Source organism: Ovis canadensis, chromosome 9, assembly GCF_042477335.2.
Source record: "Ovis canadensis isolate MfBH-ARS-UI-01 breed Bighorn chromosome 9, ARS-UI_OviCan_v2, whole genome shotgun sequence".
NCBI classification, from domain to species: Eukaryota; Metazoa; Chordata; class Mammalia; order Artiodactyla; family Bovidae; genus Ovis; species Ovis canadensis.
Genome location: NC_091253.1, coordinates 44549221 through 44572300, shown reverse-complemented (window position 1 = coordinate 44572300; position 23080 = coordinate 44549221). Strand labels below are relative to the sequence as shown.

The 23080-nt window shown below is 42.8% G+C and overlaps 1 protein-coding gene across 2 annotated transcripts in view; it reads left to right on the top strand.

Moving 5' to 3' along the window:
- The window catches only part of RB1CC1 (RB1 inducible coiled-coil 1), a 41361-nt gene extending 19597 nt beyond the window's left edge, over nt 1–21764 (top strand). The window contains exons 8-24 of one of the 2 annotated variants that reach the window (XM_069600021.1): nt 248–418; nt 3067–3251; nt 3415–3601; nt 3683–3764; nt 3886–3947; nt 5154–5257; nt 5651–5777; nt 5866–7766; nt 12248–12413; nt 12958–13066; nt 13148–13376; nt 13935–13989; nt 14855–14902; nt 16073–16131; nt 17686–17822; nt 19716–19786; nt 20515–21764. In XM_069600021.1, coding sequence (XP_069456122.1) covers nt 248–418; nt 3067–3251; nt 3415–3601; nt 3683–3764; nt 3886–3947; nt 5154–5257; nt 5651–5777; nt 5866–7766; nt 12248–12413; nt 12958–13066; nt 13148–13376; nt 13935–13989; nt 14855–14902; nt 16073–16131; nt 17686–17822; nt 19716–19786; nt 20515–20592 — 3771 coding nt within the window. In that variant the 3' untranslated portion in view covers nt 20593–21764. The remainder of the gene's footprint in view (nt 1–247; nt 419–3066; nt 3252–3414; nt 3602–3682; nt 3765–3885; nt 3948–5153; nt 5258–5650; nt 5778–5865; nt 7767–12247; nt 12414–12957; nt 13067–13147; nt 13377–13934; nt 13990–14854; nt 14903–16072; nt 16132–17685; nt 17823–19715; nt 19787–20514) is intronic. The other variant, XM_069600022.1, reaches the window with a different exon arrangement.
- The last annotated feature ends 1316 nt before the right edge of the window (nt 21765–23080 follow it).

The following is a 23080-nucleotide window of genomic DNA, read 5'->3' as shown; positions in this document are numbered from 1 at the left end:
GTGTATGCCTGGAACTAGATTACTTCTTAAGTATCCCAATATAATCAGTAATAATTGTGTTTTTGTAACATTGTAATTACCCTGTTCTTGACCTTATAGAAATATAATCTTGATTTCTCATGTTTCTACTTTTGTATAATCTTTACTATCACTTTTTTTTTTTTGAAGTTGTAGGTCACAATAGTGTGAAATGTATTTTACGCTCTTGGCTAAAAATTTCATTCATACGTATTTCCATGTCACTCAGCTTGATCCCCGGATCATTCGACCCTTTATGGCAGAATGCCATCAGACTATTGCCAATCTCGATAATCAGAACATGAAAGCCATCAAGGGCCTGGAGGACCGGCTGTACGCCCTGGACCAGATGATTGCCAGCTGCGGCCGACTGGTCAATGAGCAGAAAGAACTCGCTCAGGTGCTTACTGCAGACCTCTCTCAGGAAAGGGGATTTGTGGTTTCTAGACTAGTCTTTTATATACACTGTTCGTTTGCTGTGCTCTGTGTTTCCATGTCACCCGTGAGTACTGTTAACTGTGGTATTACTGGTTCTGGTAGGACAGGAGGAGGCCGGTTCCTCACGTTCAGAGGTTTGAGCTGAGGCTGCACTGGGCGGTAGGGGAACCCTGCACATGCCGACAGCCCCTGTCCGTGATCCCTGAGCACCTCCTGCTCCCGCCTTAGGAAAATGGGGAGCCTTACGAGGTCTAGTTCAATGCTGTGTTCCAAGAAATCAGGTACAGAATCTTCCTGCAATGTGGAAGACTGATCCCTGTGTTGGGAAGATCCCCTGGAGAAGGGAAAGGCTACTCACTCCAGTATCCTGGCCTGGAGAATTCCATGGACTATACAGTCCATGGGGTCACAAAGAGTCGGACATGACTGAGCTGCTTTCACTTCCAAGAACTCTGATACAAGATTAGATTTATAACCATGAGAAGGTGGTGGGATTGTGGAGAGTGACTGACCTGGACGTTTTCCCCATGTGGTGATGTTCTGTAATTTTTAAACATGTTTGAAATATTTATAATGTTTTTATAGTTTACAGACTGAATTCATCTTGTAACTACCAGATTCTCTTTTCCTTTCCCTTAATTTTGGATCCAGCCCCCTTAACTGATTTCATCTTGTGTTTGCACTGACTGGGTCCCCACCCCATGCCACCCCCACCCAGTGCAGTGCTGAGTATTGATAGATGTTATACTGGCCGTCCTTGGTTAATTCCTGATCTGTGGGAAATGGTTGACATTTCACCATTACAATGTTTGTAGTAGGTTGGTTTTTTTTTTCCCCCTTGTTTTATTAGAAAGCCTTATAAGGTTAAGGAAGGTACATTCCATTTCTAATCTTGGACCATCCTTGGATTCTTGGAATACTTTCATTGTGGTCATAATATATTGTCTTTTTAATGTATTAGCAGTCTTCCCTTTAAATGATACATTTATCTTTGATGTATTAAAGTCTATCATACGTTAAAAATGGGCTTCCTTGGTGCCTCAGAAGGTACAGAATCCATCCATAATGTGGGAGACCTGGGTTAGATCCCTGAGTTGGGAGGATCCCCTGGAGAAGGGAAAGGCTACCCACTGCAGTATTCTGGCCTGAAGAATCCCCATGGAGCTTGACAGGCTACAGTCCATGGGGTCTCAAAGAGTCAGACATGACTGAGCAACTTACACTACTTTTCTACAGTAAAGTATTCTTTAATATTTCCAGCTTGTGGTAAGTTCAGGTTTTGTCATTGGAAAATTCTTTGTTTCTCAAGGATATTTTCTCTTGATAGGGGATTCTGGCTGTTAGTGATTCACTTGTAGCCGTTTGCCTTTGGTTTGGTTTTTAGCAGTTTGTGACATGGCGAGTTGTGGCTTTCTTTGTATTTCTCCTGCGTTGAGCTTGCACTCCATGGATTGTGGATTGATGCAGTATTTTCCTTGGATTCAGTAAAAAGTATTGAAAACCTCTTAAGATTTTATCAAAGGAGATTAAAGCAGTACTTTTTTTTTTTTTAACTAAATTACAGAAAAAGCGTCATGTAACATATTGGAAGAAAAATAAAGTATAACATTATTATTACTAAAATTGTCTTATTTTCAGAATTGAACCATCTTGACTTTAACAAATCATTTAAACCTAAATTTACATTCATGATGTTTAGAAAAACATGAAACAGTAAAGAGAGAGAACTACAGAAAGAAGCTATGTGTGCTGTCCTAGCTTGAGTCCTACAAATGCGATTGTACGGCGGCAGGTGTGACAGTAACATGGATGTGCACACCCCAAAACTTCCTTAGCATGTTAACTGTTCAGTAAATAGAGCAAGAGGAAAGCTGTCACTACACTGACTCATCAAGACATCTCTTCAAGATGTCTTTAGACTTACTTTTTTTAATTGTTTGCTGTTGGATTTGACATGTGTGTCTGAATCAATCTACAGCCTAAGCACAGTCCTTACCTAACAAAAAGATGCAAGGCTCCCTTGTGAAAATAAATAAGGATAGCTAAGAAAAGAGTCTAGTCATTTTTCCTATAAAATAGTACTGTGGAAATCATTGTTCTGAAGACATGCACACAGGTCAGTGGAATAAGGTACAATAGCCCAGGATTACTGGAGTGGGGAATGGTTTTTCAATAAGTGATGTAGTCAATCGATTGTTACTTTATTGGGAGAAGTGTATACTGTTGAGTATCACTGATTAGATTAAATCTTGTAAAGTCAGTGGGCCTGTGTGACTTCCTTGCGCTCTGACGGCCTAGCAGGGGTTTACAGTCACAGGTTCTGGTTCTCATCTGCCTGCTGTGTCCTTGGACAGGTTGCTTTATCTTCCTGGATCTCTCTCTCTCTCTCTTTTTTTTTTAAAGCATGAAAATTGAACAGAATTAGATAAGCATAAATTTAAAAACTGAATCTTTTGCTATGGACCTATCTACTACATTCAGAAAAGTAGGAGATTTTAAAATCTTATTTGAGAGGAGAACAGTTTGTGTCTAATATGAAGCTTTTCCTCTTAAATGAATGTTCATGTTTTTAATGAAAGTTAATATCCTTTAAAATGTTTTCTCTCAAAGGGATTTTTAGCTAATCAGATGAGAGCTGAAAACTTGAAGGATGCATCTGTGCTACCTGATTTGTGCCTGAGTCATGCAAATCAGTTGATGATTATGTTGCAAAACCATAGAAAGCTGTTGGACATTAAACAGAAGTGTACCACTGCCAAACAGGAGCTCGCAAATAACCTTCATGTCAGACTCAAGTAAGTCGTTCTCAGGCAGCTGCTTTGGGATGTTGGGAGTTGATGCTTTGTGTTTCTCCCAAGTGATGGTGTGATTTTATTACCATACTGACGTACTTTATCGGTTGACCACCATGGCATGGATGGTTTTTCAGAGTCTGTGCATCTCGATTTCATTCTGCAGGTGGTGTTGCTTTGTGATGCTCCACGCTGATCAGGATGGAGAGAAGTTGCAGGCTTTGCTCCGCCTGGTTATCGAGCTCTTAGAAAGAGTCAAGATCGTAGAAGCTCTGAGCACAGTTCCTCAGATGTACTGCTTAGCTGTTGTTGAGGTTGTCAGGAGAAAAATGTTCATAAAACACTACAGGGAGGTATGCAGGCTGAACTGTGTTTACTGTGTCTGGGCCTCAGTGAGTTGGTGCTGATGTTAACATGTGCTCTCCTTTCCTCAGTGGGCTGGTGCTTTAGTCAAGGACGGAAAGCAATTATATGAGGCTGAGAAGTCAAAAAGGGAATCCTTTGGGAAATTATTTAGTAAGTGTTCTTTATTAATAACTTACATTTTTTAAGAAAAAGTGCTGGTTTTATTTTGTAGTTATAAGTACATTATGCAGCCGGAGTTGTAGAGTAACTGCATGTTAATCTCTTTATACAGGGAAGTCTTTTCTAAGAAATCGTCTGTTCAGGGGATTGGACTCCTGGCCCCCATCCTTTTGTGTACGTATTTATTTTCTAACATGACTAAGTCCTGTGTGTTCAGACCTTTATTTCAGAAGTAGAGATATTTATCAGAAACAACTTTTTAATCAAAATAACAGTGTTTTTGACTCTAAGATGAATTCATAGTATTGGTCAGGAGTCTACTCTGCTCGGAACGATGATGTCATAGGACACTGTTGAGATGGGTGGGAATGGAGTCTCTTCTTACTGGGTCTGTCTCCCTCCTCCTCTCCTTCCTGCTCTCCTCCCACCTTCCCTTTCTTTCATTCATGTTGGACAATCCCCAATCAGGTCATCTTCATCGAAGCCATGAAATATAAGGTCCTTGTGTTTCTAAACCGGAATGGGACCACTAGTTTTATTACATGAAAAACAAAACAAAAAACAATTCCATGGTCAAGTAAGTTTTGGAAATGCTGTCTGTCTGTTTTCTCCTCACACACATTTTCTCTTCACACACTGTTTCACCGCCGTGCGTGTTTCGTGCTACAGGATTCCTTAGGGCTGTAGACATGTTTTTGTGTGTCTGCAAACAGGCAGGGTTTCCTACACACACGCCTTTACTGGGGAACCCTGCGTAAGTCATGACTCAGGCCATGGCCTTGTCTTAAAAGCTGCATTTCTCAGCAATAATAAAAAGAATGGTAGGTGATTTTTTTTTTTTTAAGAAGCTGCAATTGACTAAGATTTCATACTTAGGAAAATGTAATGAAAAGTTGGAGTAAAGGGTATGGAAGGAAGTTTTATGTTAGAAAGAAAGTCTTTGCTGCCTTAAAACAGCACCACACACCAGTGGTGACAAAAGTAGATGGAGGGCCAGAGTGGGCCTCAGGACTGTGCTGAGGCCTGTGTGGTAGCGAGATAGATGGGTTCCTTTAATGTAGGTGGGAACAGCAGTGTTCCTGTGAAAAGATGCTAAGAGCAGAGAAGAGAGGGAGCAAGCCGGGCATCCCTGTTGTTTCAGACTGGGGAGATGGTCTTCTCATGGAGCAGTCCTTCATTTGTAGTTGATTATCTTATTCTGTTTCTATGGGATGAGTAGATTGTTTGAAGCATTTTAAATTACTTATTGTATTGAATTATATAGTAAGAAATACAGTATTTATAACAAGAAATACAGTAAGTATAGTCAATATATAGTAAGAAATCATATACAAAATTATCCTATATATTATTTGTTAATTTTTTTTAATATATATATAGACACAGAAGCCTCGAAAGTTTGACTGTGAACTTCCAGATATTTCATTAAAAGATTTACAGTTTCTGCAATCATTTTGTCCTTCTGAAGTTCAGCCATTCCTCAGGTAAATGCCTGTAGTTCCCACTTTGGGATGTTCTCGCTGTCCTGGGTGGTGGGAAGAGCACCAGTGCTCACAGGGACTCCAGAACAGAGGAGGGTTTCATGATGGGCTGGCTCTTCCATGGCTGGTTTGGGAAGCTTGCGGGGAATATAAAGATGATTTGAAAATAAAGATCAGAAAATGAAGATGATAAAGTAGAAGTAAATTAATGCCTTACATGAAATTAGTTTTTTCTGATAGTAATCTGTGTTGTTGCATGGTATGTGTTAGTCTTCTTAAACTTGTTTAGTATTGATTGATAGAGAATCATTTTGGCCACAGATTACAATATTTGGTTGTAGTTATCCCTTTCTCATTAAGAAATTAGAAGTCTAATTTGGTTGCGCTTTGTTTCAGGGTTCCCTTACTTTGTGACTTTGAACCTCTCCACCAGCATGTACTCGCTCTGCATAATTTGGTAAAAGCAGCACAAAGTTTGGATGAAATGTCACAGACCATTACAGACCTGCTGAGTGAACAAAAGGCAAATCCAGTTCTTTACAGTGGTTCGCCCCATTAGCATGCATGCCTGTGGTGTCGCAGCTCGGTCAGCCTGTCCCTCTCTCTTCCAGGCCTCTGCGAGTCAGACGTCCCAACAGTCGGCTTCCTCGCCCCGGCTGGAAAGCGCGACAGGAATCACAACCGCTACCTCACCCAGGACACCGCCTCCACTCGCCGTGCAGGATCCCCTGTGTCCTGCGGTCTGCCCCTTAGAGGAGCTGTCACCAGACAGCATTGATGCCCACACGTTCGACTTTGAGACTATCCCCCATCCAAATATAGAGCATACTCTCCACCAGGCCTCCTTAGACTTGGATTCACTAGCAGAAAGTCCTGAGTCGGACTTTATGTCTGCGGTGAACGAATTTGTCATAGAGGAGCAGCTGTCGTCTCCAAACCCCATCAGCGACCCGCAGAGCCCGGAGATGATGGTGGAGTCCCTCTACTCCTCTGTCATCAACGCCATTGACAGCAGGCGGATGCAGGACACCAGGACCCCCGGTCAGGAGGACCCGGGCAACCGCGCGTCCCTCAGTGCCCAGCTGGGGAGGTGCCGCGCGTCCGCCCATGACTCGCACCTTAGCATTCAGACCCTGAAGGAAGACTTCTGCCACTTCCGGACGTTCGTGCAGAAGGAACAGTGCGACTTTGCCAATTCCTTGCAGTGTACAGCAGTAGAAATAAGAAGCATTATCGACAAAGTAAAGCACTCTTTGGAAGTAACACTACATGAAAAACATCAAAAAGAACTAGAGTCTTTAAAAAGCGAGTACGAGGGCAGGCTCGCTACCCTGGTGAAGGAGAGTGAAGAGAACAAGAGCAAGATCACCAAGCTGCGGGGGGACCTGGCGTGCCTGGAGGAGGTGCTGCAGAACAAGGATAACGAGTTCGCTCTGGTCAAGCACGAGAAGGAAGCCGTCATCTGCCTGCAGAAAGAGAAGGACCAGAAGCTGCTCGAGATGGAGCGCGCAGTGCACAGCCAGCACTGTGAGGTGGAGGCACTGCGGCAGTCGCGTGAGATTGCGCTGGAGGACTTGAGGAAGCTCCACGTGGAGAATGACGAGAAGCTCCAGCTACTGCGGGCAGAGCTCCAGCGCCTGGAGCAGAGTCATCTGAAGGAGCTGGAGGACACACTACAGGTCCGTCACACACAGGAGTTGGAGAAGGCCATGAGCGAGCACAGACTCTGCTTGGAGAAACTAGAAATGGAAAACCAGCAGAGGATCGAGCAGATCCAAGATTCTCATGCCGCAGTCATCCAGGAGAAGGAGCAGCAGCTCCAGGAGTTAAAGCTCAAGGTTTCGGATTTGTCGGACATGAGATGTAAGTTAGAGGTGGAGCTGGCCCTGAAGGAAGCAGAAACTGACGAGATAAAAATGTTGCTGGAAGAAAGCAGAACCCAGGAGAAGAAGACCTTGCAGTCTCTCTTCGAAAAAGAGACCGAACAGTTGAGAGCAGAAATCAGTAAACTAAACCAAAAGATTCATGACAATAATGAAAATTATCAGGTGGGCTTGGCAGAGCTGAGAACTTTAATGACAGTTGAAAAAGATCAGTGCATTTCTGAGTTAATTAGTAGACACGAAGAAGAATCTGATAGGCTTACAACTGATTTAAACAAAATGACATTGTTGTATCAGCAAGCATTTGAAATAGAAAAAGGCCTGAAAGAAGAATTAGCTGAACTGCAGAGTAAATTGGACTCAGAATTGAGTGCTCTTGAAAAACAAAAAGATGAGAAAATCTCCCAGCAAGAGGACATGTACAAAGCTATTATCCAGAAGCTAGAGAAAGACAAAGAGGAATTTGTCATGAGACAGGAACGGGACCGAGAACAGTTAGTTCAGAGGCTTAATTGTGAAAAAGAAGCTGCTATTGAGACTGCCAGAAAAGAAATGCACTTGGAAAGAGAAGCTGTTGAGAAAGAGTTGTTAGAGAAAGTTAAACATCTTGAGAGTCAATTAGCAAAAAGGTAAGAAAGAACTTCAGTCTGTAATCATAAAACTAAAGTCTGGTGATTCAAATTGTGTGTGTAATCACAGTACCTTAATTTCCTCATTTACCTTAGGTAAAAGTAACCATTGAGATATTTGTGAAGTAAAAATGTCCTTTTTAAAGTAGTCTGTGTTACTTAAAAACATTTGAAAGAAAGAACAGACTGTAAATCCACTGGGATGACCTCTAAAAATGGATTCGTATTTTGCATTTCAAGACAAATAAGTTTTGGAAATTTCAAATGTTTTCAGGATCTTTTTCCCCTTTTTTTAACATATAAATTTCCTTTCGGTTTATATGTAGTTTGTTCCCTGAATTCTTCATTTGAAAGTTACTGATTTTCGTTCTTTTAAAATCATGTATGTATGTATAAAAGAGCAGCAGTTAGTAACGTCCAGGTTGCGACTGTAGCTTCCTGGTTGTTATTTTCTGATATTACAGTCTCAGTTATTTCCTCTGTGATTCAAAAGATAATGTTAAATTCTGGGTTTTATACAGTGGTGGGGTTTTTTGCCTTTTTATTATTGTTGTTGTCTGATGTTACTGCCTTTGATCAGAGAAAATGGACTTTGGTATTTCTACTCATTAAAATTTATTGAGGGGGTTTGTGGCCTAATAAACAATTTCTAGAGCATCATTAGTTGGTTCTATCATTAATTCTTCCAAGAGAGTATCTGTATAGCTGTATGTGCTTTATGTAATTTAACCTCCAGCTGCTTATCACTTTTACCCAGTCTCTTGTGATTGACTATCTGCTCTATACTGTTCATAACCTGGCGCACAGTTGAACCTCCAAGTCTGTTTTGAAAACAGAAGCTCTTTATGGTTTCTGGAGGGATTGGAGGCTCTTAGAGGAATTGACCTCGAGTGTCCTCAGAGCCTGGGGGATGCAGAGGTCGAGGCAGTCATTGCAGAAGGCCAGGGAGGCCGGCGGCACCAGGGTCCTCCAGGGGCCAGTGATGGGTATGGTGCGCAGTGTTCGGTCAGAGATTGTGGTTCTCGCGGGGTACTGCCCAGACATTGCACCCCCTCTCATCCTGCCCCTTCTCATCATGCTTTGGAGTCCTCTGAGAATCCTCTGGACACTGGGCCCTCCTGCAGCATCCTTCCTGCAGGCTCGCCGTGGCTGCCGTGAGGGAACGGAAGCCCCAGCGTACCTGCCCAGTGCTGTCGGGACTTGTGTGGACCCCACCTTGTGTCCGCTGTGTCACCTGAGTGTCCTAGCTCCAGGAGTGAGGCTGTGTCCACTTTATGGTAACTGAGGAGACCATGGCAGGGGTCAGTCTCCACAGACCAGGTACAAGCCTAAAGCCAGGTTCCCTGCTTCAGAATCCGAAGGGCCTCAACCGTGGTTCTCCCGTAGGACTTGCCAAAGCTCCATTCAGTGTCCATTTTGGCAGAGCAGCTACACAGGTTGGCGGTGGGGGGGGCGGGGGGGCGGGGTAGGGTAGGGGGTAATGCTCCCACAGCAGGGGCTGCACAGGTATTCAGTGGAGAAGCTGGAGCAGCAACTCAGATGTGCTCTGTCCTGCCTCTGGGTCTCAGAAATCCTCACCCTCACCTTGGACAGACCGTCCCTTGTGCCTGAAGTGCTGTACACCTAGAAATCTTGTTGTACTGACAAGCTGTGGCTCACGCCCCTGATAGCTCACCCACTGTGTCTTGCCCTGATAGCTCAAGTAGTTGCTAATTCCTTTTTTTTTCTTTAATTGTAAAAATTAATTTATTTTTGGTCATTCCAACACATGTGAGACCTTAGTTCCCTGATCAAGGATCAAACCTATGCTCCCTACTTTGGAAGCCTAGAGTTTTAACCACTGGATTGCCAGGGACTGACTTTGTTTTTAACTTAAAAAAATGTATTTCATTGACGCAAGTATAATCTGAAGCCCCATGGCTCAGAACGTAAAGAATCTGCCTGCCTTCTCCCCTGGAGAAGGGATTGGCTACCCACTCCAGTATTCTTGCCTGGAGAATTCCGTGGACAGAGGAGCCTGGCAGGCTGCAGTCCATGGACTCACAAAGAGTTGGACACAGTTAACATTTTAATAGTTGATGTACATTGTTATCCTAATTTCTGCTGTGTGGCATAGTGATGCAGTTAAACATGTATATTCTTCTCCATTAAGGCATATCCCAGGATATTGAATAGAGTTTCCTGTACAACAGGACCTTATTGTTTCTTCATCTTGTATATTACAGTAGTCCAGTTAGACTTTTGTGACCTGCCGCCCCCTCGCTTCTAACCTCATTCTCTTCCCTCTGCCCTCCCTACTTGCCTGGAACTTAGCTTTTTGTTTTCCCCACAGTAGTTGGCTTGCCCTGTAACTGTAGGGGTTCTTCTTCAAGACGTGTCACTTAAACCTGCACAAAGTAGACATTCAGTTAGTTCAGTTCAGTCGCTCAGTCATGTCCGACTCTTTGCGACCCCATGAATCGCAGCACGCCAGGCCTCCCTGTCCATCACCATCTCCCGGAGTTCACTCAGACTCACGTCCATTGAGTCCGTGATGCCATCCAGCCATCTCATCCTCGGTCGTCCCCTTCTCCTACTGCCCCCAATCCCTCCCAGCATCAAAGTCTTTTCCAATGAGTCAACTCTTCGCATGAGGTGGCCACAGTACTGGAGTTTCAGCTTCAGCATCATTCCCTCCAAAGAAATCCCAGGGTTGATCTCCTTCAGAATGGACTGGTTGGATCTCCTTGCAGTCCAAGGGACTCTCAAGAGTCTTCTCCAACACCACAGTTCAAAAGCATCAATTCTTCGGCGCTCAGCCTTCTTCACAGTCCAACTCTCACATCCATACATGACCACAGGAAAAACCATAGCCTTGACTAGACGGATCCTAGTCGGCAAAGTAATGTCCCTGCTTTCGAATATGCTATCTAGGTTGGTCATAACTTTTCTTCCAAGGAGTAAGTGTCTTTTAATTTCATGGCTGCAGTCACCATCTTCGGTGATTTTGGAGCCCAAAAAAATAAAGTCTGACACTGTTTCCACTGTTTCCCCATCTATTTCCTATGAAGTGATGGGACCAGATGCCATGATCTTCGTATTCTGAATGTTGAGCTGTAAGCCAACTTTTTCACTCTCCTCTCACTTTCATCAAGAGGCTTTTTAGCTCCTCTTCATTTTCTGCCATAAGGGTGGTGTCATCTGCATATCTGAGGTTATTGATATTTCTCCTGGCAATCTTGATTCCAGCTTGTGTTTCTTCCAGCCCAGCGTTTTTCATGATGTACCCTGCATAGAAGTTAAATAAGCAGGGTGACAATATACAGCCTTGACGTACTCCTTTTCCTATTTGGAACCAGTCTGTTGTTCCATGTCCAGTTCTAACTGTTGCTTCCTGGCCTGCATACAGATTTCTCAAGAGGCAGGTTAGGTGGTCTGGTATTCCCATCTCTTTCAGAATTTTCCACAGTTTATTGTGATCTGCACAGTCAAAGGCATTAGGCAGACAGTATGAAGAGTTGCTCACACGTAAGCCCTGCGTACGGCTTATTTTATCCTAAGTCCGTTTTTGTAGTGAGCAAAGTCCCTGGCTTCATTCTGGTTCCTCAGTAACCTTGAAATGATGCTGCCTGTGATTTTTAATCCACCCCCTCCCCAGCCCTGAAGGAGAAACTTTGAAAAACATTGAAGTGTCCTTTTAAATTGAGTAAATAAATGTACTTTTAAAACCGTCCACTGACTTTGTTGCTAGTATAGTGTGGGAATGTTTACAGTCTTTCTCCTGAGCGGGGGATATTTTAACACCTTGGATGAGATTGTCTACTTCTTGACAAGCATTCTGATGTAGAGGATTGTGAGGTTGAAAGCAGACAAAATAACCAGCAGCCTGGGCTTGTGCTTTCTCGCCAACCTCGCCTCTCAGCCCCTCAGCACCCCTTGGAGGTGAGCAAGTCCTGGGAGAAGTGAATCTGAATTCAGGCATATGTCAGTTTGCTGTGTACACATTTAAGTTTTGCTTTAATTTAGGGTTACCTACTCATTAGCTAACAAATGAACCAAAGCCTGTTTAAAAAATGAAAGCTCTTCAACAGATGTGTTCTGCAGGTGTATTTTTATTCAACTCTCAGTCCTGTGTCTGGCAGTTATAGGGAAGGTAAAACTAGAATTTGAAGCTGAGCTCTTGAAGTATATTGATTTTTACATTGACAGTGTTGCCTTTTGCTGTATAAACTGATTATCCTGAATATCAGATATAACCACTCAGCCCCACTGCTGGGAGTATGCGGTCCTTACTAGGCTTTTCCCTGGCACTTGTTTCTCTTTTGCTGGTGGATAAAAAGCGAGAGTTGACATAGAAAGATCTTTTAACACCAGTTAACTACTGCTAGGTTAAAGGAAGATGTTTAGCATTTCTGATGTCATCTGATTATGATACTTGGTATACTTGTGATTATATCTGTAATACTGGGGGGAAGATGTAATACTGTATTTAATTTTTAAAGTCATGCCATGGAATCTGCCAGAGAAGATTCTTCAAGCCTAGTTGCTGAACTTCAAGAAAAGCTCCAGGAAGAAAAAGCTAAGTTTCTAGAACAACTTGAAGAGCAGGAGAAGAGGAAGAATGAGGAGATGCAGAATGTTCGAACATCTTTGATTGCTGAGCAGCAGGTGTGTGGATTCCTGGACTCAGAGGGTTAACAAGTGTGTCTGTATAGCTGCGGTTTTTGCTGTCTTAAGTGTGACTTTTCCTACATTGATCCTGGTGGTATTTGCTGAATATCTTCTTCATATTTAAAAGCATGCTCTCTTTAATGGTCATTATTTCACATGAGTATTTCAAAAAGAAAACAGTCCTAGTTTAGAAATTTAAATTCTGTTCCTGACTTCCTAGCTTCCTCCCTGATCTTGTCAAAATCATTCGCCGTCTTCACATCACATTAATTTTTGCAAATGAAAGTGTTTATACTACTACAAAGGTAACATTTGAGTTTCTTTTCTCTATGCTGTGAAATTTTCTTCTAAATTGTGTGCTGTTAATTCTTATCCATGTGATGAGCTGGCATTTTTATTTAAAAGTAAATGTTACCTTGTGAATGATACATTTCTTCTCCATGTTGAGAGGTACCACCAGAAATAGTTGTCGTGTGTTTTTGTGTCTGTCACTGTGCTGTGCGTGCAGATCATGTGAGTGGTTCTCGTTCTGTTGTTCCAGACCAACTTTAACACTGTTTTAACAAGAGAGAAAATGAGGAAAGAAAACATAATCAATGATCTCAGTGATAAGCTCAAGAGCACAATGCAGCAGCAGGAGCGGGACAAAGGTGAGTGAGCCTCAGGAGTGCGGCGTCTCTGGCTCTGACCGTCGCGCGCCGTGGGTAACTCTGTCCCACCCCCGGCTGCAGATTTGATCGAGTCCCTGTCTGAGGACCGCGCGCGTCTGCTGGAGGAGAAGAAGCGACTGGAGGAGGAGGTCAGCCGGCTGCGGGGCGGTGCCTTCGTGCCCTCCCCGGGTGTGGCCGCAGCCCCTGAGTTGTACGGGGCCTGTGCTCCTGAGGCCCCGGTGGAGGCCCTGGACACCCTTGGTGAGGGGAGGCCAGACTCAGCCATGGAGACCAGCACGATGTCTGTCCAGTGAGTGCTCCGTTCTCTTCAGGAATGGCCAGCCAGCAGTGAGGGTGGGAGGGCTGGGCAGCCCTGGTGGTGACTGTAGCCTGCGGACCCGAGAGCTGGACCTGGTGGATTGTTTATAGCACAGCCTGGGTTAACATCACTGGTTATTTGTGGCAGCCCATATGGGAGTGTTTCACTGGGTGCCTTGGTGTCCCTGCAGTGTCCACGGGTAGCCAGGAAGGGCTGCCAGACTGGTGTCTGCAGGGGTTCTGGGGTTGAGCCCATGGCCTCGGGGAGCAGGGGTTACCAGAGGCTCAGGTGTGTTCATGGGGCTGAGGCCGAGGTGGATGGAGTGGTCACTTACAGGTAAAATCTGAAATGAAAGTCATGCAGGTGGAAGTGAGGAGGAGGAGTGTGGTTCCCCCAGGACTATGGGTACAGGGAGGAGGAGTCATGTGAGGTGAGGGTGGTGTGGATTAGCGTTGCACAGTACACGTGTCTCAGACCACCTCATTGTGCATTCTAAGCATGTTACAGTTTTATTTGTCAGTATGGCTAAAGTAAGTCATTTTCTCTTAGAGAAAACGTCCATCTGCTCTCTGAAGAAAGACAGCGGATAATGCTGTTGGAACGAGTAAGTGCGTTTTGTCCGTGTTGAAGCATAGTTGGTAAAGGCCTTCACTCTGGATCGCAGTGAAGCGACCTTACACGAGAACAGGCTTTGTTGTGTTTATATATTAGATCTTTTTAATGGTTATTTTGTGGTTATTTTTGAGAAGCTCTGTCATCTGTGATCCTAGTGGCTGGTAACAGTTCAGGATTCAGCAACAAAGTTTAAGTGTGCATTCTGCATACTAGTTTTCAAAAATGAAGTATTAAGTATTTTCCAAAATGGGGCAAAAATAGAATATGTGAATAATGAAGAAAAGTTAGGTTTTTTAAATAGGGATTGATTGAGGTGAAGAGAAAAAAATGACAATAGGGGTTTCTTAGTTGCAGACTTGGCTTTCTTTGTTCATAGAGCACTTTTCATTGCTTAGGCTTTGAAGATTTTTAAGTTTCTTTTGCTCTCCACAAGATAACTGCTGAGGATTCAGAGTCTGAACTGCAGACACGTGCTCTCGCTGCTCGGGTCTGCCCTGTGCTCTTGTTAGTGAAGGGTCATCATGTCTGCTTGCCTGTGTGTAGTGACTGTAGGTCCCACCTCCTGGGCCACACCTCCTAACACAGCCTCTGGGGACAGATCTCCATAGTTAGTATATATTTGCAAGTGCTCGAGGGCTTCTAATGCAGATTAAACTTTGAGAACACCTGACTTATGGAAGTATACCTAAAAATTATTCCAATTGTCTTTTATGCCAGTAAATTGAACAGTTGGAGAGACTGCCTAGAAAAGAATGTCCCCAAGATCTTCTTATACTAGAGATCAGCATTAGTCCAGTGTGTTTGGATTTGAGTATTTATGAGCATAAACCATGGTCTCTTTCTCTTCTCTGCAGACACTACAGTTGAAAGAAGAAGAGAACAAGCGGTTAAATCAGAGACTGGTAAGGTTTCTTGCCCAGTTGATCTTAACATTTAAACTGTTTGTGTCACATTTCATTATGAAGATCAGAAAGTTGTGTGGTTTGATTAATTCATGCCTGGTAGGTTTCGTTGACTAATCAGTTTTACAAGTCAGTCTTAGTGCTTTAATAAAACAGTTGCTTCATTTTTCATACTCTGATGATTACGATTTATGAGGAAGTGGGAGCAGTTTGAGGCCTGTTGAAAACCTTAAGGCACTGATTAGAGTGGAGTTACTTTAAAGTGTCTTGTAAGGAGGCATCCAGTTTCTTGCACATGCCTGTCTTAACTCGAGCAGTAAAACTTCCACGTTATTTCCACAACTGCCAAACTGTCAGTCCTGAGCTTATGACCTCAGCAGCTTTAAGGCTGTTTGCTGTTTGTGTAAGTGAAGCACATCCTTTCAGGAAGACGTGGAGAAGTTGCTGCCGCAGCAGCCCCCCATGTGCTCTGGACTGAGTCCCTGGGGGAGGACACTCTGCTTCGAGGGCATCGTCACTGTGTCCACTGCGCTCCCAGAGCAGTAGGCAGTGCATAGGACACTGTAGGTGCTGTTCGGTGTTTAAGACGGAAAGTCATTTATCTGTCCTTGGTTTGTGTGACTAAAGTTGGGCCACTCTGCTTGGGAGGGTTAGGTATCCCTGCCATCCTTTCTGGCCCCCAGACTTTGGGACCCACATCCCCTGTATCAAGTAACACAGTGTGAGAAGTGGGCTGAACCCTGACTGAGACCGGTTAGCCCTGCCCTCTCCCACCTGGATGCTTGCAGGGGAGGATGGTCAGCTGCCCTTCCTGGGCTGCTGCTCACTCAGAATCATGGACTGTAAACTCTTACTGAAATCATCAGCTTCTTCCTTCTGATATTTGTTAGGGTTAAGTATCTGTTTATTGATAAAATAATTCTATATCCAGTTTTTAATCCAGCCAAATTTGATTAAGAATAGCATAAGTAGAAGTGTAGGTAAATGTGTACACTGAGAGTAACTGTTAAAGGAAAGGCATTACATTAATGAAGCATGGGAGTTTGGGCCCTGAAAGCTGGGACGCAGACGTGACTGCACATCATAGTGGAAGAAGTGTTTGCAGTCAGACCTGGAAAGTGCTCGGAGAGAGCACTTGACTCATGTAAGCTTCAAACTGTTCTGTTCCAGATGTCTCAGAGCATGTCTTCCGTGTCCTCAAGGCATTCTGAGAAGATAGCCATTAGAGAGTAAGTATTATGTTTGTCTTTTATGACTTTTTTCTGTGAAAAAAAATTGCCAGATTGAATAGTAGTGAATTGTTCATGAAAATATGTTTCAGTGACTGTAGCCCTTCAGCCTCAGTTTCAGTCAGCAGAGTGTTATACATTCATTCATAATTAATTTTTTTTAATTGAAAAGCAAGGTTTTTCTGTACTGTTTTGGGGATGTTGTTGTGCCCAGTCGTGTCCAACTCTTCTTGACCCTTTGGATTGTAGTCCACCAGGCTCCTCTGTCCATCGGCTTTCCCAAGACAAGAATGTTGGATTCCTTCTCCAGGGGATCATCCCCACCCAGGGATCGAACCTGGGTCTCCTGTGTCTCCTGCATTGGGATTTGAGGACATTGGGATTGTATTGGAAGTCCTTCCTGTCCTAGCTTTAATTGTCACTTACATTGCATTCCTGAAGCCTCTTCAGTTGCTGCCACCTCTTTTAAATCCCTTTTACCACCTTCGTCTTTTTCATTTTAGATTGGAGACTCTTGATTTTTTAAGTTGCAGTGTTTCTTCTGTTTATTTCTCAGACTTTGTTTTATTGATATGCTACACATCAATAATGCACTGCTTATCAGCACTGACTTAAAAAATAAACAAGACTTTCTGTTTTGTCTGTAATAGATCTATCAACCAAATGTCTGGGTTACTGATATTAAACTGAATGATTTGAAAGGGCTTGGTGTATCTGTCTTTCCCTACCAGCTGTATGTCAAGTCAAATCAACTTAAAATCTTTCAAAAATGAGAGAGATGAGCTTAAAACAAAAACACCATCTCCAAGAAGCCCACCTTCCCTTTTGAGGTGTTGTCTTCTGATGCTTGTCCAGAACATGTCTGGTCCTATTCTTTTAGGCAGGCAGTTAATTGTGAGATAAACAGTTAATGAAGGAGAGACTGTTATCTTTGTAGAGTTTCCCTAGAGATGTTAATGATTTATCAGGTTCAGGACCACTATTGTCTGAGAGCCAGATTAACTTTGAACTGGTTTTGCGAAGACAGTTCTGAAGGACCCTGAGGAGACAGACAGACGCCATCTGAAACCTCAGGCCATCACACCTGGTCTCCTTACTGCCTCTCCTTCCAGACTGAGGAGACTCTCCTCAGAGCCTGGAGCAGCACTGTTGGACAAGTTAGCGCTTCCCTCCTTACCGTGACTACGCGTTTGCTCCCTCTGTTTGTGTGCGTTGTTGTAAAATAGTAGGTTTGGATGAGTACCTTCTTCCTGTAACTAGGTGAACTTGGGGATTTTTTTTCCTCCTCACCCAAGCTGTGTGCGTGTGTGTGTGTGTGTGTGGCTGTTTTCTTAACCAGCAGATTATGTTGGTCTCTGACAGTTGCTGGTGTTACCCTTTGAACATATGTGTATGTCCAGCACTCGCATGAGCATCTGCTCGAGCAGTCATGTAGCTGAGACATCTGCTGTTGCATTGATAGCTGAACTGGTTGGGCCCTGCAGAGTCCGAGAGCAGAGCGTTGAGGGGGAGATGGTGGCTTCTCAGGCGACTGAAGCTGCTCCCTCTGCTCAGTTTCCAGGTGGGCGACCTGGTGCTCATCATCTTGGACGAGCGCCACGACAACTACGTGCTCTTCACGGTGAGCCCCACCCTGTACTTCCTGCACGCGGAGTCCCTGCCCGCCCTGGACCTCAGGCCGGGAGAGGGCGGTAAGTGTCACACTGAGACATAAACCCAGTGTGTGCTTGTCTAACTGTGTCAGAGTTACACAGGCAAGAGAGAGCTCTGCTTCCATCTGCTTTTTTGTTTGTTTGTTTTTATTCGGTCTGCATTATCCAGTTGTTTTTCTGGGTTCTGTTGACAGTTCAGCCTGAGTGCAGCTAACGCAGTCGGGTCAGTTATCTCATGCCCTGGCGACAGCAGGATTGTACTGTTAAAATGCTCATCCCTATGTAAGCTTGAATATAACGTGCTCGTTGGTTTATAAGGGCACTTCCCTTGTTTTGGCGAAAATAAATTCTTTTAAATTATAAAATGTCTCTTCTGTGCAACATATCATTCTGTGTTTCTGCCTTGTTTTTCATTATTAAACTTGTCAGTACTTTCATTTTCTTTCCAAAGCAATGAGCTTTGTTAAAATATACGGTGTTACAGTTAGTATATTACAAGTTTATGGTACATTGGCCTTTAAAAGAACTCAAAAAGAACATAATAGACACCCTGAAATACTTTGCCTGAATAGAAAGACTGTATCCATTTGGTTTGATGTTCCTGTTTGGCCTGGAGAATTCCATGGACTGTATAGTTCATGGGGTCACAAAGAGTCAGACACGACTGAGCGACTTTCACTTCACTTCACTTCCCTTCCTGTTTAGAATGGTCAAACGTCAGTTCTCTAACTTAGCCACTGCCTCTGTGGCTGTTGTTGGTGGGTTATGTAGAGTGTAACCACAGAAAGTGAGACTAGACAGTTTCAGTTTAATTTACTAGTTTTGTACCGTGAAAACCATGAACTTGAAGTTTTTCTTTTTTTTTTTTTTTTAATGGTTTTTTGACCAGAGTATTATGCCCTTGACCAGGGGTACTTGTCCCTCCTCAGACTTTAGTGTTAGACCAGAGGTCCCCAAACTCAGGGATCTAATGCCTGATGATCTGAGGTGGAGCTGATACAGTAATAATAGAAATAAAGGGCACAATAAATGTAATGTGCTTGAATCATCCCGAAACCATCTGCACCCCTGTCTGTAGAAAAATTGTCTTCCACTAAACCAGTCCCTGGTGCCAAAAAAAGGTTGGGGACTGCTATGTTAGATGATTCTTTTCAGAAACTGTGACTTGTCTGTGGAGTGCTATACTGGGCCTTAGAATAGACTCACCATGTCCTGTGGTCCAGGGGTTCTTTGTGTCACATGGTGGCGTCTGTGTGTTTGTTTCTGATGGTTTATTCAGGAGATCTGTTAATTTACATCTTGCCAAGTAATGTTTATAGAATAAAATCAGTTTTATCTTCTCTTGGGAATTTCAGAGGTTTTACTCTAAACAGATAAATTATTGGTCAAATACTTTTGGAATCAACTTTTTTTAATGACAACTTCTGATGAATTTTAAGAGAATGAGCTTGTATCTCTCAGCTTGTGACATGAGTTTTTTCATCCTGTATCCTTCCACATTTTTTTCCTTCCCTTCACAAAAGTGGTCCTTTTAGATGTTCTTTCATTCTTAGGTATTTATTTTGCACTGACTGCATTGTGGTGCCAAAAATAAAAATGCAGTGCTTTGCTTTGAACCTAGAAAATCAGCTCTACGCTGCTTTTCAGCCGCAGAACAGGTCACGTGTCTGCACTTACAGTAGGTGGCACTGCTGAGCTGCTTAGAATACCTGGGTTTACTTGTTCCTGATTCGTACTCAGATTGTTTGCTTCTGATTTACTTACCATCTGCACTTAAAGTAAAATGAATCCAGTTTTGTTTTATAAGTCATTTTGCATTTCTGTGATTTCACCTGGGAGAAGGTCCTTAGTCTGTTTTGATTCTGGAAGTTTGATTTTCATGAGTAATTATAATAGTACTTTCAAAAAGAAATTAATGATTTGATTCCGTAGCTTCAGGTGCATCTCGAAGACCGTGGGTCCTTGGAAAAGTGATGGAAAAGGAGTACTGCCAGGCCAAAAAGGTAAGCTTCACGGTGGGATGCAGACCCCGGAGTTGAAAGAAGGTTCTCTGGCTGTGTCATGTAGAAGTCAGGAGCAGTGCTAGTCCTGGCCTTTTAGTTCATTTGAGTCAGGCCTTGAATTTCATGAATGTGAGTTTGCACCAGCAGTTTTATGAATGTTTGTGTTACTTGCCTTCTGAAAATAGAGCTAGATTACCAACAAACTGTCAACCTGTCCAGGAAAACTACTGTTACTGGAAATAGCAAATTACTGTTCTGTGTTGAGTTGCTGGTGCTTCTTGTGCAGTAAAGGAGCTGGTGATGAATCCGTCTGCTGGCAGAGCTGATGCGTCTTAACTCTCAGTGGCCCCCCACTGAGGAGAGACAGGTGAAGTGTTGCTGGCTCAGGATGCGCCTGACTGTGATATTGGCAGTGTCGGTGCTGTGGGCTCAGTGACCTCCAGTGAGCAGCTTCCCGACCCTCTGTGCCCCGTGTACCAGCAGGACTCGAGTTGGGTGGTGCTAGACTTTTCTTTGATGTTCATAGTAATGACATATAGCTCACTTGGCACCGTATCTTTATCAGTGATCACTGACTCTTGACTCAGTATTAGTGGCTGAGTCTCCACTCATATGGGAAGGAGGCAGGTGTCCTTTGATAAAGGTCCCCCCAGTAATCCACCTTTGAGTAGTGTTATGGCATGGAACTTAGGCATTTTGATTTAATCACCATTTTCTTTCTGTCTTAGGCACAAAACAGATTTAAAGTTCCTTTGGGGACAAAGTTTTACAGAGTGAAAGCTGTGTCATGGAATAAGAAAGTATAATTTGTGGAAGAAATTGAGACCTTCTGTGACGTTTTCCTGGTTTGTCCAACAGTGCTCTTTCATCACTCCAAAAACAGCAGGCCATCTTTTTATATAAAAGTCAACAGGACAATGCACTTCATTGGTGTATATCAGTTACTTTTTACCTGGCTACACTTTAGGAACAATAAATTCATCAAAACTCTGAGCTGAATTAAAATGGTTTTGTTTTTTTCTACCCAAGTAACTCTAGAAATGGGGACCAAACTAGTTCATTTTCTCAAAGGGCATACCCTGTGCATTGTGGCCTACGATTAGCCATGCTAATTGCCTGTTACATATACATTAGCTTGAACTTAGATAGTCCGTGTTAGTTACTGTACCAGCATTTGTCTTTTTGTGAAGCCAATATCAGAAGACTTGCACTCTTTAACACATTCTTTATAAAATGTATACATTCTTCAAAACTATTTAAAGAGGAGTGTTCCTGCATGCAGATAATCATGATTTTGTTTGCCTCTGTAGATTACTAAAGCAAATTGTTTCATTTATTTTTTTAAATGCCCTTTGATGTTTCAAAACAAAAAGGAACTCTAATTCAATTGACTGACTTTAAGATCAGGCATATCCACAGTCTTGAGAAGCACTATGAGCAGATGGTCGCCTGGGTTCTCCAAGGAGGTGTGTGCTGGGGGTGGTCTCCAAGTGGCACACAGCCCCTCCCAACACTTTCGTACTCTGTTTAGAAGAATCACATCGACGAGGTCGTAATTCATGGTTCAGTTTCAGAAAAAGTATATTCATTGTACATTAACCATTTAGAGGTCATTTAAATAACAAAATGTTGTATTGTAAAAGACATGTAGAATTTTAAAACAATAAAGATTTGAACCTGTAAATGTGTGTGCCTTTTAAAGACGGAAACATTTTTAATATATTTGAGTGACTGCTGGGAAGTGTGAAAAACTTGTTCTGTATCATATCAAAGAGAAACATGTTTATTGCAAAAATGTTCTTTAACTGTATGCTATGTAACAGGGTCAAACAGCCTTCTGTAGAGTAGAACTGTGTAAACCCGGTCTTCAGATAAATGCCACGAACAGAGGCATTTAAGTGAGCTGCCTGAGTGGATTGAGACTTGTTTTAGGTTTGTTGCTAGAGAACAATAAAATGGCTTTTTTTTTTTTCAGAAAGTATTTAATTTCTTCATAAAAATAAGTTAAATATTTTTTTAAATATGTATATCTAATAGTACAGAAAATGGAATAAACACCATAGTGTATAGAAAACTGAATTTGACAGCATATTAATGAATAAATGGACAAATGATTTCACGTTTCTCTTCAGTCCTTCCATTGCATCCTCATGCAGACAGCATCACCAGCAAAGAGCTCTGTGTAAGGGTGGGTCTGCTGAGCGGATGTTCTTGGGTCTGAGTGAGTCTGCCCGGTGGGCTTTTTTGATTTCAAATTTCAGAGTCATGCTGTGGAATGCAGGCTGAACCTGATCTCTCCTGAGTGGCGCTCTTTAATGTCGACTTTTGTTGCTTATCATTTTTCTTACATCTTATTCTGTATCCATGCTATCAGTGGTTACCTATGCCTTCATAAAGCAAACAAAAAGAAAGTATGGTTTTCTTAGTTACAAAGAAGAGAAATGAAGCCTGGTTGGGTTCTTAACTTTGGGTGGATGAGGCCAGCCATGGCATCGGAGTGCCCATGCTTCTGTCCCAGGTCTGACTTTATCTGGGCAAGCTGCATAAACTCTGAACCCCAATTTTCTCGTGTATAAAGTGGTATAATAATAATACCTGTCTCAGAGGGTTACTTTAGAAAATTAAGGGGTGAAAATGATAAATGTAAAGGGCTTTGAACAATTTCAGGTAAACAGACTAAGTACTGAATAAACTTTAGCTATTACAAAGATTTCTTCTTTGTCTAATCAGAACCTGCAAAATCACTATTCAAACTCGAATAGAAATGTAGCTTTATTGTAAGAATGAAAGTTTAAGTCACATTTACATGCCAGTATATTTCAAGCACATAAGAATTATGTGGATAGTTTTATTTTTGCAAAGGTACCTGGATATACTAAGACCAGAATGAGCAAAAATTACATAAATTTTATTTTTATTAAAAATCATCATGGTGTAAAACATGCACATGCTTTCAAAAAAAAAAATGCCCCTTAAAGTGAAAAAAGTGAAAGTCGCTCATTCATGTCTGACTTCTCTGTGACACCATGGACTGTGTAGCCTGCCAGGCGAGTCCTCTGTCCGTGGGATTTCTCAGCCACAAATACTGGAGTGGGTTGCCATTCCCTTCTCCAGGAGATCCTCCTGACCTAGGGATTGAACCTGGATATCCCGCGTTCCAGATTGATTCTTTACTGTCTGAGATGCTAGGGAAGCTCTTAAACCCCTGTCCTGTTTCCCAACTTTGCCAGGTAGAGGTAATTTTACTTGTTTGGCCGCTTTGATATGCTAAGCTATATGACTCAATTGGCATTT